At 38.5% G+C, this 13,264-nt stretch overlaps 1 protein-coding gene across 1 annotated transcript; it reads left to right on the top strand.

Annotated features, from left to right (window-relative positions):
- Positions 1-238: 238 nt before the first annotated feature.
- On the top strand, positions 239-7,801 carry LOC105027704 (organic solute transporter subunit alpha). Its single transcript, XM_010899915.5, has 8 exons — positions 239-720; positions 2,535-2,686; positions 2,951-3,024; positions 4,894-5,052; positions 5,374-5,485; positions 5,617-5,763; positions 6,568-6,673; positions 6,760-7,801. Exons 1-8 carry the CDS (start codon positions 645-647, stop codon positions 6,924-6,926), a joined length of 993 nt encoding a protein of 330 aa, XP_010898217.1. The 5' UTR covers positions 239-644; the 3' UTR covers positions 6,927-7,801.
- The last annotated feature ends 5,463 nt before the right edge of the window (positions 7,802-13,264 follow it).

Genomic DNA, 13,264 nt, shown 5'->3' with positions numbered 1-13,264 from the left:
AACATGCAAGACATTGTCTGTATATATCTAGAGAGCCAAATATACAGAACATTGTCTGTAAATACTGTATCTAGCGGGCCTGTGCCAACTCTTTCAGTCCATGTAAGCACCCCATAGTAATTTGCCCTAATACACTGCCCCCCCGGAGAGAATTACTGAATCTCTTCACTAGGTTAGGACTCCACCACAGTTAACACTTCTCCATTCAGCCCTCCGATGTCAAGCTCTAATGTGTCATGGAAAAGAAAACAAAATGGTATTTAAAAACAACTCAAGATTTTCTTCTTCACTGATAGGACCCAGCCCCCTGAAGACCCATGACATTTGCAGTGCTGTGGAATAAATGCAGTAGGTACTAGATTTGAATACAAGACAGTTATCTGCTAGCTCTTTAGGGAGGTTGCCCCAGTAGAAATTCCAGCAGTATTCACTGAGATATTAAACAACCACACACTGAGCTATTACAGAATCTACACAATAAACTCATTCCTCAGAAGCTAATTCCGGGGGGAAAGTTCAAAAGCCTGCCTACCTGTTGCACTTCGCGTCCTCGTGACTCCTATAAGTGCAGTGGCTGGGTTGCTTTTTTGCGTGTTTTCACCACCTGCAAGTCTTTACATTAGCGACTTCCACGGACCTTGGATATGGAGGAAGTTCTCAACAGCACTATCCATCCGACCTGTTTACAAGAACCCCCGCTGGCTATCGATATCATAAAACGTGAGTGACCAAGATTACCTTATCGTTCAGTTCGCCTATTACGTATATTTATTATTATTATTGTTACGTTTTTAGAGTGCATTTTAATAAAACAAATTAGGAACTAGTGAAGGCTTTTTAACATGTAATTTCCGTATTTTGCACTATTTTGTAAATCAGAAATCAATTTGGAAAAGAAAATTAAGTCATTAATTTCCTAATAATTCATTGTCCCGTTTTCATAACATTTGTTACGAATTCATTTTTGCCATTTTTCTTTTATTATGATAAAGAAATTAGGAAAATTAGATGACGTGGACAAGCCATTCATTTTTTTATTCACTGTCCAGTTTTAGAACAAGATTAGCACATTCACTGACGTTCACATCTAAAGTAAGAGAGCACCGCTTCATTTGAAAGAAAATAGAAGACAAAGTTAAAATAACTTTTTTTCTTACACGGTGTCTGTGACAACTACATCTCAGTGGCACGTAACCTGTTGCAGTTAGGGTCTCATGCTCAAAATACTATGTTGACCCGTTGAACTAAATGCTCATGGTTTGCTTTCGAAGTCTTGGGCAAGGCATTGACATTTCTGGATATGCTTTTGACACACTGTGAAGTGGACATACGGCTTCTGAGTTAATATGGTAATATGGACAGTGGTTTGCAACCTTTTTCACTTATTGTACCACCGACTTGGAGTACCCCTTAAGTACCCCCTCATGTTAATTTCACTATTAAGTCTATGGTGTCATGAGTGTTTTCAAGTACCCCCAGAGGTCCTATACCCCTGGTTGGGAACCATTGGTATACACTAGTTCTTAATATAGACTTTGTTTGGAAAGCAATATTTTATTTACTCAATTTCACTCTGCCCATGTTGAGACTGCAGATAAGCATTTCTTTCCTCGAGTGAAATACAGTAGCTCAATTGAGATAATGCCATAATAATTAGCAAGGCCTTTCATCTGTTGCACTTCTGAATAAGAGTGCCAACAATTCTGGAAATAATTACCCGATACTGTAGAATGTTTTAGGTTAAGATTATCCTCTTCCAGGACAATAAACATAACTTTGATCTCTTCAAGAGGGCAGATATTATCCCATTCTGTTTTAAACCAGTCTTGATACACAGATGGGTTTACACTGGGCTGAAAGAAGTATTGTTGGGATTTCATTAGCACCCAATCTCTAAAGAGGCCCTGGCTAATTACAGTGTTTGGATGCTGTTTCATAAAAAACCCTGTGGTCAGTCGGGGCCCTGACTTATCTTTGTTGTTCTCACAATTTGCCGGGAGCTACATCTTAGATTACAATGACAGGCACAGTAATGGATTACAATGACAGGCACAGTAATGGATTACAATGATAGGCACAGTAATGGATTACAATGATAGGTACAGTAATGGATTACAATGATAGGCACAGCAATGCATTACAATGATAGGCACAGTAATGGATTACAATGATAGGCAAAGTAATGGATTGCAATGATAAGCACAGTAATGGATTACAATGATAGCCACAGCAATGGATTACAATGATAGGCACAGCAATGGATTACAATGATAGGCACAGTAATGGATTACAATGATAGGCACAATAATGGATTACAATGATTGGCACAGTAATGGATTACAATGATAGGCACAGTAATGGATTTTTTAATGACATCCTCTGTCCTCATCTCCCTTCTGTTTATCCCATTATTCACTCACTCTGCCCTTCCCTCCTACTCAATTTCTCTCTCTCTCCATCTGAATCTTTCCTTCCTTCTTGCTCTTTCTTTTTTTCTCTCTCCCTCTGATATCCTTCCTTTCACTCTGCTGTAGAACTCGATGTGCTTGGTGTGGCTGTGTACTCCGTTTTGACCCTGATGGCCACCCTATCTCTGCTGCTGTACCTGGAGGAGTGTGTGTTTGTCTATAGAAATGTCCCATCTCCCAAGAAGACAACCATTATGTGGGTCAGTGGGGCTGCACCGGTAAGAACTAAGCTCCCTGTTTCCAGTAGCCACCAGTCACATTAAGTACAATAAAAATGGAGCAGCAGAGCTGTTCTCATTTCAAGAAGTAAATGAGAATGTATGTGATTCTGTGATTTTGGTCACGACTGTTTGATGTTATGTCTTAACATTAATTAGAACCATGTGATTGTGAATAGATGGGTGAATTTATAGTTTTGTCTTTATTTCAGGTCATGTGATAATGAATATATAGCTGGAAGTATCATTTTGTTTCTATCTCAGGTCATTGCAACCATGGCTTGTTTTGGGATGTGGATCCCAAGGGCTGCAATGTTTACAGATATGACTTCTAATTCGTAAGTTTTACCCACATACTAGCCACTGATTTTCCTCCCTTTCTCTCACTCCCATTATATCTATCTCTCTCACATTATCTCTATTTCACTCCCATTATATCTATCTCTCTCACATTATCTCTATTTCACTCCCATTATATATATCTCTCTCACATTATCTCTATTTCACTCCCATTATCTATCTCTCTCACATTATCTCTATCTCAGTTTCATGCCCATTATCTCTATCTCTGTGTATCTCTCTATATGATCTATATGATCTCTTCCCTTGCCTCTGTCTCTGTCTCGGTCAAAACTCTGTTTCCACTTCTCCATGTTCGTCTGTGAGTTCTTCCAGAAATGTAATAAAGCATAATAGACTATAAACTATTCAGGAAACCAATATAATCTATTTAAGATATATTATTACAAGCTTGCAGTTAATACAAGCTCTGTATGACATCAGTGTATGAAATACAGTTTAGAAAACCTTTAAAATGAAACATGAACAAACTCCCAAGTTCCCTCCCCCTGACCCTTCTCTACTCAATTAATCTCCTCTCCAAACCATATACATCTCCGGAAAGAATAAAGAGACCACTGCGCCTTTTTCTTAGCTTTCCAAAGAAATGTAATGTTTTTAGTGAGGAACAGAAGGGTTAAAATTAAGAGACCACTGCAAATTGAACGCTTCTGTTCTTCACTTAAAACTTTCATTTTCAACTTTTTTGGAAAGGAAAGAAAAAGGTACAGTGGTCTCTTAATTTATTCCGGTGCTGTAGCAAGGCAACCCTGCTTTTACGAGTGCTGACGGTTATCCTCAAATTATTACCTGTGCACTTAATCCCTCTGCAGTACCTAAAGAAATATAGTAGGCTGTGGTCTCTTATAGTAGTGCACAAACAACTTTTTCTCTTCTGGGACAAGCCAATGTTTTCCCAGAACTTGACCATCTCTGCCTTCCAAAGATGTCCCAGCCAGGCACAACCCCCACTTGCTTGACTAGTAAAATATTGATCAAGTGTGAGATTACATTTGGTATGAAAAATAATAAAATGAGAGTTTAACAAAACCTTCCACTACATTACACACATATTTTAGAAGGATGACAGCATTTTCAATGTTATATTATGCTTTGAATAATGGTTGGGTCCACAATTTTCCACAATGGTTGCCTTTTCTTCTTAAATCATGCCTGCTGGGTTTTCACATTTTATAAGTGGGTCTGTATGATCTGAGGAAAATACGTTTGGCAGGAGGTTAGTAAGTGCAGCTCGGTTTCCACCTCATTTGCAGGCAGTGTGCGCATAGCCTGTCTAAATTCAAGGTCTGCCTATGGTTGTTCTTAATTTTAGGTCAGGTATTCTGTCACTGATTTTAAAGCAAAGAACCATTCCCATTTGCTTTGTTTTTTGTTTGATTCTTTCGTTTGTGAAATACTTTTCATCATTTGTTTGGGTCTAACAGTGCTGCTGTCCTCATGCTCTGTGGGGTCTGGGTTTGTGATCGAAGACCCAAAACAAGGTGCCTTAGTAGAATCCTCACTAGATTCATCTGTCTGTAGATCAGGGTTTTATTTGTCACTCTCACTCTTCTTTATATCTCTATCTCTCTATTTAACCCCCATTAAAGTTTTTTGAACAGGCAGGAAGTCATAATGAGGAACATAGTAGAGAGAATGCACTAAAATTGACTAAAGCCGTCTCTTAATCACTGTATGGGGAAAGATCAGAGATCACGCTAAGAGAGGTGGGAGAAAAGAATACAGACAATGACCAACAAACACAAACCAACATTTTTAGACACCACTTCAATGCGTAAACCAACAGTCTTTGAAATTTGGTCACACGTTTTATGTGTACCGTGTAAACCCTCTTCCACTCTCTCTAGGTACTTTGCAGTGGTGGTGTATAAAGTCTTGATTCTGCTGATAGAGGAGAGCGGGGGAAGTGAGGCTTTCCTGAAACGCAACTCCAATAAAACTTTCAAAATCACTACCGGACCATGTTGCTGCTGCTGTCTCTGCCTGCCCCGCGTTCCAGTTACACGGTAACCACAGTAACCGGGGCCTGTCATCAAACCAGCCAACTTGATATGGTTATGATGAGGTGTAGGTATAGAGATGTATGTGTGTATTTATTTTTCAATAGTGAGGATTTTTGTTGTATGTTATTGTAGGAAGTTGAACCCATTCTGACCGATACATTTGTGTCAGGTCAGCCTGTTTAAAGCACTTGACCTCCCCAGGGAAATAATGTAACAAATCTGATCACATGATAACACAGGCTTAGGTCAGTCATAGGAATACTTGTGTTAGTCATGTACTCACCAATAAGAGCATGTTAATAACTTGGGACTGTCTTCATTCAGGCGCTTGCTATTCCTTCTGAAGCTGGGAGCTCTTCAGTATGCTATCTTAAAGACAGTCCTCTCAATTCTCTCCATTATATTGTGGACCAATGGCAACTTTGATCTTTCTGATGTAAGTAATGCTCCAACTTTCTAGGGGAAAATACTGTTAGCAACAACATGTTAAGTTTCAAACTGTCATTGAGGTCCACTATGCATCGCCTAGCCTCTACTAACATGGTTGATGCTGTATTGATGTTATAGCTGGAGATCACAGGCACGGCTATTTGGATCAACCCATTCATAGGAGTTCTCACCATCATCTCGCTTTGGCCTGTGGGCATTGTGTTCATGAACATCAACAGCACCCTGAAAAGTGTTAGGATCATACCCAAGTATGCCATGTACCAAGTGAGTCTAATCATACTGAAGTATGCCATGTACCAAGTGAGTCTGATCATACTGAAGTATGCCATGTACCAAGTGAGTCTGATCATACTGAAGTATGCCATGTACCAGGTGAGTCTGATCATACCGAAGTATGCCATGTACCAAGTGAGTCTGATCATACTGAAGTATGCCATGTACCAGGTGAGTCTGATCATTCTGAAGTATGCCATGTTCCAAGTGAGTCTGATCATTCTGAAGTATGCCATGTTCTAAGTGAGTCTGATCATTCTGAAGTATGCCATGTACCAAGTGAGTCTGATCATACTGAAGTATGCCATGTTCCAAGTGAGTCTGATCATTCTGAAGTATGCCATGTTCCAAGTGAGTCTGATCATTCTGAAGTATGCCATGTACCAGGTGAGTCGGACCATATAGAAGTATGCACTGTAACAGGTGAGTTGGACCATACGGAAGTATGCCCTGTACCAGGTGAATTTGACTATACTGAAGTATGCCCTGTACCAGGTGAGTCTGACTATACTGAAGTATGTCCTGTACCAGGTGAGTTGGACCATATGGAGGTATGCCCTGTATCAGGTGAGTCTGACTATACTGAAGTATGTCCTGTAGCAGGTGAGTCTGACTATACTGAAGTATGCCCTGTACCAGCTGAGTCAGACCATACAGACGTATGCCCTGTACCAGGTGAGCCTGACCACCCTGAAGTATGTCATGTACCAGGTGAATCAATCTATAAAGTGCCTGCCAACTTGTCCGTTCACATCCTGGTACTGTTTCCATGATACCACTGTTGTGTGTCCATAGCTGGTGCTGGTGCTCAGTCAGTTGCAGACGTCAGTCATTAACATCCTGGCTCTAGATGGGACCATCGCCTGCTCCCCACCCTTATCCTCCATTGCCAATGGCACCAGTAAGTTACAGAAGTAAAAAGCTATTACTTGATCAGTACAGAGTCCATGTGCTACATCCCTGTCTTTCTGGACTGTCTGTCTGCAGTGATCAGTCAGCAGCTAATGATTGTGGAGATGTTCATCATAAGCCTGGTGAACTGGTCTTTGTACCATCGCATCTATGACCCGCTGCCCGTTGACCACAATGAGATCGACAATGACCTGAACTCCAAGGCTATCCTGCAGGCGCCACTGGAGGAACACAGTGCCTGAGAGAGGGAAAGAGACTAGTGTGTGTGTCCTCAGAAGTATAATTAAACATTGAAAGTTTTACAAAGGGAGGACATTTAGCAGTGCATTACAAAGGGAAAAGGCAATTTTAGGCTAAAGTATTAGGGCTAGGGATAGGGTTTAATTTTAGGTTAAGATTTGAGTTCGGATTTGGGTTTTGGGGATTTGGGTTTAATAAGTTACATTTTATTTATTGTCTCCCAAGTACACATTTGTTGAAAATGTAGCTTTTGTTTATATAAAGACTAAAATCGATTGAAATCATGTCAGACCATTTTCTACTTTAATAAGATCTTGTAACTAACAACATTTTAGTAAAAAACTAAAGGATTAATTATTTGACAAAATAACTGTCCATACCATGTTTGCATAAGTGTGGACACTAATACTTTGGCTTCTTACCTTTTGTTTGAATTACAGTGGTTAACACAACTGGAGTTTGCAATTTTATGTTACTCTTCTTTGCAGAAGAGTTAAAGTAAAAGAGTTCAGTAAAAATGCGAGGGGATTTCCTATGCATAGCCTAAAGGTCAGTCCACAGACTTTTGTTAAAATTGAGGTCTTGGTTCTGACTGGGTAATCTACCTTTTTGCAGTGGGCTTGGGATTGTTGTCAAGGAGAATTTCTTTAACATCAGACTTCTATCAAATGTCAGCTACGTTTGTGCCAAAATATTTGGATGTATACGTTACTTTTCTATCCTGACTCTAACCCCTGTCCCCATTGAAGAGAACTGAAGAGAAGTGGACCCATAGCATGATGCTGATACCACCATACTTGACAGTATTTACTGACTATGTGCTCATGAGCTATTTTTGCTTTGCGTCAAACATTTTTGGAAATAGTGGCAAAAACTTCAAATCAGACCATAAAACATATTCCCATGTAGGTTTAGGAGATTTAATGTGTATCCTTACCATACAGCACAGACCTGTGGAGAAATGTACTACATTGCCATCGCTCTCTTCATAGCCTCTCTGAAGATTTTTCTCCTTTGCTTGGCATCAATTTTGGAGGGTTTTCCTGGTGGTGCTATCTTGCCTTCACTTATTAATGATAGTCTTCACAGTGTTCATTTACAGTATATGTAATACCTTTAAAAAAATATATATCCATCTCCTAATATGTACATTTCCACAATAAGATCCCTTATATATGTTGTTAGCTCCTTGTGGACCATAGCTGTCTCTGCAATATGCTGCCAAGAAACATTCCTTTGCACATGATTTGGAATGTGATTGATTAAATCTGAACACAGTAACAACCTTTTTTATAAAGGGTGTGCACACATATGCAACCAGGGCTCTGACAGCTTTTTTTCTGAGCAATTTGTCTTTCACTTAAAAATTGGTGATCACAAGATGTTATTCGAGGCGAAGAAATGTCTGACATGTTTGTGTGGATGTTATTTTTCACATAAACAGAAGCTGCATTTCAATAAGGTTGTGTACACTTTTTTATCCACAGTAAAGCAATGCCAAAATGTGTGTTTGTCTGTGTGTGTGAGTGTGTGTGTGGGTGTGAGTGTATGTGATTAAAAGAGAAAGAAACTGTCTCAACAAGCTATAGTATCCTACAAAACAAATATTCATTTACATTATTATTGTATTTTTATATTCACATTTATCTATTTCTCTATTCTATTGTAGTTATTGGTTAATCTTGTTTGAGATGGAACTTACCGTATATTAAATGTTTTTCTGCGTTGTTCTGAATGTAATGTAAGAACAATATATACCTCAAACAACATCTGTCTCATGTATTGTCTTTAGCTCTCATCATGCTATGAGGATCTGGTGTGGGATAATGAGGGATTACAGTGTTTCACAACTGCAAACACACACTTAATGAATGTGTACTACATTTTTTTCAAAACTTCTTTAAACTCATACCTTATTGACTAATCACCAGACTTCTCATACAGAATTAAACATTATACCCAAAACAACATTTTCTGTCCTTTTTATGTTGGATGATCCTAAACGGAGGTGCAGTATGGTTTGTGCAATCGCATGTCCTGGTTGTTCCCACAAGGCAAGAGCTCAGAACCACAGATAAAACACTAGATAGGCTGATGTCATATTCAAATTCATAGCTATGCCACTTATATTGCCCCATGACATTACACTTTCTATGTATTCTACATACCGTAGTGAGTAGTTCCCAAATGCCGTACATCAAATATGTCAATTTTTTTGGGATAAATTGGCACACATTTCTAAAATGTTGTTGGGTTTGTCATTTTGGGTTATTATGTGTAGATTGATAGCAAACAAAATTAATGTTGCTTATGTAATGTATTATTAGTATTAATACAGAAGTATCAAAACACTAAATCCAAGGGGATAATAACCAGGGCTTGACATTGGCACCCGCCAAATGCGGGTAGAATTCGGCTGTGGCGTGTAACTCAGACACCTACTAGCCACTATAGCGGGTGGCATTCTATCTAAACACAAGGTTTTTCCTGCATTCAAAGTTCAAAGGCGATAGCCTTCCCAAAATCTCGCACCGCCTCTGTGTGTTGGTATGGTAAAACATGATTTTGCGCTCATTTATAAAATACCAGTGAAACACTGCAGCTAAAATGATGCTAGGAGAAAACTTTTTCTTATTGAGTGTTGCCAGGTGGGGTCTGTTTCCTAATCAACTGAGCAATTTTATCGCGAAACAAACAAAGATGACTGGTGTCATCAGGGTATGTACAATCACCAGAAACATTAGGCAATATTGCAATATATAGAGTAAAAAAATATATAATTAACATTTAAGTCACTAACAATATAAATATATGAACGTGAAGACGCTGGATCAGCGACAGCAGCAGAGTTAGTACAGATGAAGGAAGTTGAGGGAGATTAACGATGTGGCGTCAGTGCTAGGATGGGGAAAAATTACTTGACAAAGCTGTAATAAATACAGCTCTGTTTCGTTATTTATGCAAGTCTATATTAACAGGGACATAGCATAACAAAAATAAACAACAATAATTTTGACTGCGATTAATTATAAAGCTGATGAGATGAGTGATTTCATATTTATTTTAAAGTAACATGTTAATAGTTCTAGGTTATGTTAAGAATAAATGTATTGCTTGGATATTTTGGTTGATATTAGGGAGGACATTGTAGTGTGCATTAGCTGCTCAAGTGGACATGGACAACAGGGCAGATTTAACACTATAATAGTTGTCTTTTTCAAGTGTGTAGTCACATTATATAAAGTATTTCACAGAGGGGTGTCCGGTAGAGTGGGATACTACGTTCACCTAATTTTGAGCCAGGAAAACCCCTGTATGTATGTATGTATGTATGTACACACACACACTCATATATTTATATATACATACACACACACACATATTTTACAATTGTAATCTCATTGCAATGACAGTGACACTATATGGGATGCCGAATGTAAAAGTTTGGTTACATTTCTTTAGCTGATACATTTTTAACATTTAGCTAACTTTCCTCACATTTAGCACATTTTCCTCACATTTGAGACAGAAATTATATATATATATATATATATATATATATATATATATATATATATATATATATATATATATATATATATATTATATCTAAATGTTAAATATTAAATCTAAATGTTAAATCTAAATCTAAATGTTAAATCTAAATGTTATATCTAAATTTAAATGTAAAATGTATATCTAAATGTTATATCTAAATCTAAATGTTAAATCTAAATCTAAATGTTACATTTATATCTAAATGTTAAATCTAAATCTTAAATATATATATCAAAATATTATATGTAACTCTAAATCTTAAATATATATCTAAATGTTAAATCTAAATGTTATATCTAAATGTGTAGCCAAGTGTAAAGCTAAATATTTAGAAAATATTCAAATCCCCAAGGAAACCACGCCCACTGCAGTGGGCTGCACCGCCCCCACCCCCTCATTCTAAAAATAGCTAGCCTACTTGTTCAAGCTTTGTTTTGGTGGAAAAAGTAATTAAGGTTTTATTAATAATCAATAAATCATTGGAAACACATTTAATTTGGTATTTCCTCAATGTCTTTTTTAGTGATTGTCATAGGAACATCAAACTTAAGTATATAATTCTACACATAGCTGGCCTACTTACTGGCCTACTAAAAAAAGTTATTATGGATTTATTAATAATCAATCAATCAATGGAAACACATTTCCTTCTGTATTTCTTTCAGTGAGAGAAACAACATTTAACACTTCAAATTTCAGGCCGGCTGAACTAGGCTTTCCTGGTTTTATTCTGCTTGCAATATCTTTTTCAACCGTAACATAAACTTCTTGTGGTCCCCTCTGATTGGCTACCATGTGTGCTGCACATCCATTGCATCCACTAAAGGAGCTTCTGCAAAAAGGGCAGTTTGGAGCAATATTAACAATATAAAAATTTATATATCCGTATTAACTGTTTCCTCCTCGTGGCTGCAAAGAAAAACAGAAACAGTTTAGTATTTGACTGTAACATAGTTATTTCATTCAGTCTCTCACAAAATGTCAACTTTGTAAATGATGAGCGAGCTTTTGATCCCCTGCATAACAAGATTCGTCAGTTGTCTCATAGTCACCGTAGGCTTCGCGTCATGTGTTAGAACCTGCAAAGCCACGCCAAACATTTGTGGGAAACTCCAGGTCGTCCCATAGACAGCCGTTCAAAATACAGTATTTACAGTGGATATAAAAAGTCTACACACCCCTGTTAAAAAACAAGGTTTTTGTGATGTAAAAGAATGAGACAAAGATAAATCATGTCAGAACATTTTCCACTTTTTATGTGACCTATAATGTGAACCATTCAATTGAAAAACAATTTGAAATCTTCGAGGGGGAAAAATTAAAAATAAAAACCTTACAATAACCTGGTTGCATAAGTGTGCACACCTTATATCTGGGGTTATGGCTGTGTTCAGAATTAACCAATCACATTCAAACTCATGTTAAATAGAAGTCATTACACACCTGCCATTATTTAAAGTGACTGATTAATCACAAATAAAGTTCAGCTGTTCTAGTAGGATTTTCCTGACATTTTCTTAGTTGCATCTCAAAGCAAAAGCCATGGTTCCCAGAGAGCATCCAAAGCATCAGAGGGATCTCATTGTTGAAAGATACCAGTCAGGAGAAGGGTACAAAAGAATGCCCAAAGCATTAGATATACCATGGAACACAGTCATCAAGTGGAGAAAATATGGCACAACAGAGACATTACCAAGAACTGGACGTCCCTCCAAAATTGATGAAAAGACGAGAAGAAAACAGGTCAGGGAGGCTTCCAAGAGGCCTACAGCAACATTAAAGGAACTGCAGGAATTTCTGGCAAGTACTGGCTGTGTGCTACCTGTGACAACAATCTCCCATATTCTTCATATGAATGGGCTATGGGGTAGGGTGGCAAGACAGCCCCTTCTTATAAAGAAAAACATCCAAGACCGGAAAAACAAACATCAAGTCCCCCAAAAGCATGTGGGAAAATGTGTTAAACAAAGTGCATAAACTGAACCATTCAAAACAAATACAATCTTTGTCACATTAAAGGTGTGAAAAAGTTCTGACTGTAATGAACACTCGGACCAAGGGATAGCGTTCCAATTGCGGAACGCAACCGTTGGTTTATTATCACGGCACAAAAGGGCAGAGGCAAGAATCAAAACGAGAGAGGCGAGCAGGTGAGTTCGGTAACCAGATGACAACACGGGAAGGCGACGGTACTGGTACAGGCAGGCTGGCAGAATATTCCACAGGGCAGGCAGGTCAGAAGGCAGGCTACTAAACACAGAGACAGACGGGAACAGGGCAAGAGGAGAGAACCACAACAGGTAGGGACAAATAGTTTGCTCGATCACTAGTCAAAGGCACGTTCCCAACAAACAATACCTCATAACCGAGTGGTGGAGGAGGACTGGCTTAAATAGGGGGAGACAATGAGACGCAGGTGTTAGTATTCTGGTGATTGTGAACTTGAGTGAGAGCTGCGTTCTGGTCCACTACGCCATGAGTGTGTATAGCGGTACCGGGCAGAGGGACCACAGGACAAGTGACAGAGTTGGTGGACAACCTATGTTCATCAATGGACAGAAAGTTCCACAGAATGAAATATAATCATGTGCTATCAGAACTGCACTTGACAACAGGTTTAAGAAGTTAGCCTTCAGTGATGCCAGAGCGATTGATGAGGCTCTTCAAAGAATAACCTCAGTAGCAGCGAGGGACAGCCCCAGCAGTCAGCTGGCTCAGTCACCAGGGCAACAGGACGAAGAGGGAGCAGAAGCAGCAGGAGTAATGCCACAAAATCTGCTGT

This window comes from Esox lucius, chromosome 7 (genome assembly GCF_011004845.1).
Source record: "Esox lucius isolate fEsoLuc1 chromosome 7, fEsoLuc1.pri, whole genome shotgun sequence".
NCBI lineage: Eukaryota > Metazoa > Chordata > Actinopteri > Esociformes > Esocidae > Esox > Esox lucius.
This window is presented reverse-complemented; position numbering and strand designations above follow the sequence as displayed.

Coding starts and splice junctions, on each gene's coding strand:
- LOC105027704 (XM_010899915.5), top strand. CDS start 645: ATGGAGGAAGTTCTCAACAGCACTATCCATCCGACCTGTTTACAAGAA. Junction 5,486..5,616: donor GCAACTTTGATCTTTCTGAT/GTAAGTAATGCT, acceptor TTGATGTTATAG/CTGGAGATCACAGGCACGGC. Junction 5,764..6,567: donor CCAAGTATGCCATGTACCAA/GTGAGTCTAATC, acceptor GTGTGTCCATAG/CTGGTGCTGGTGCTCAGTCA.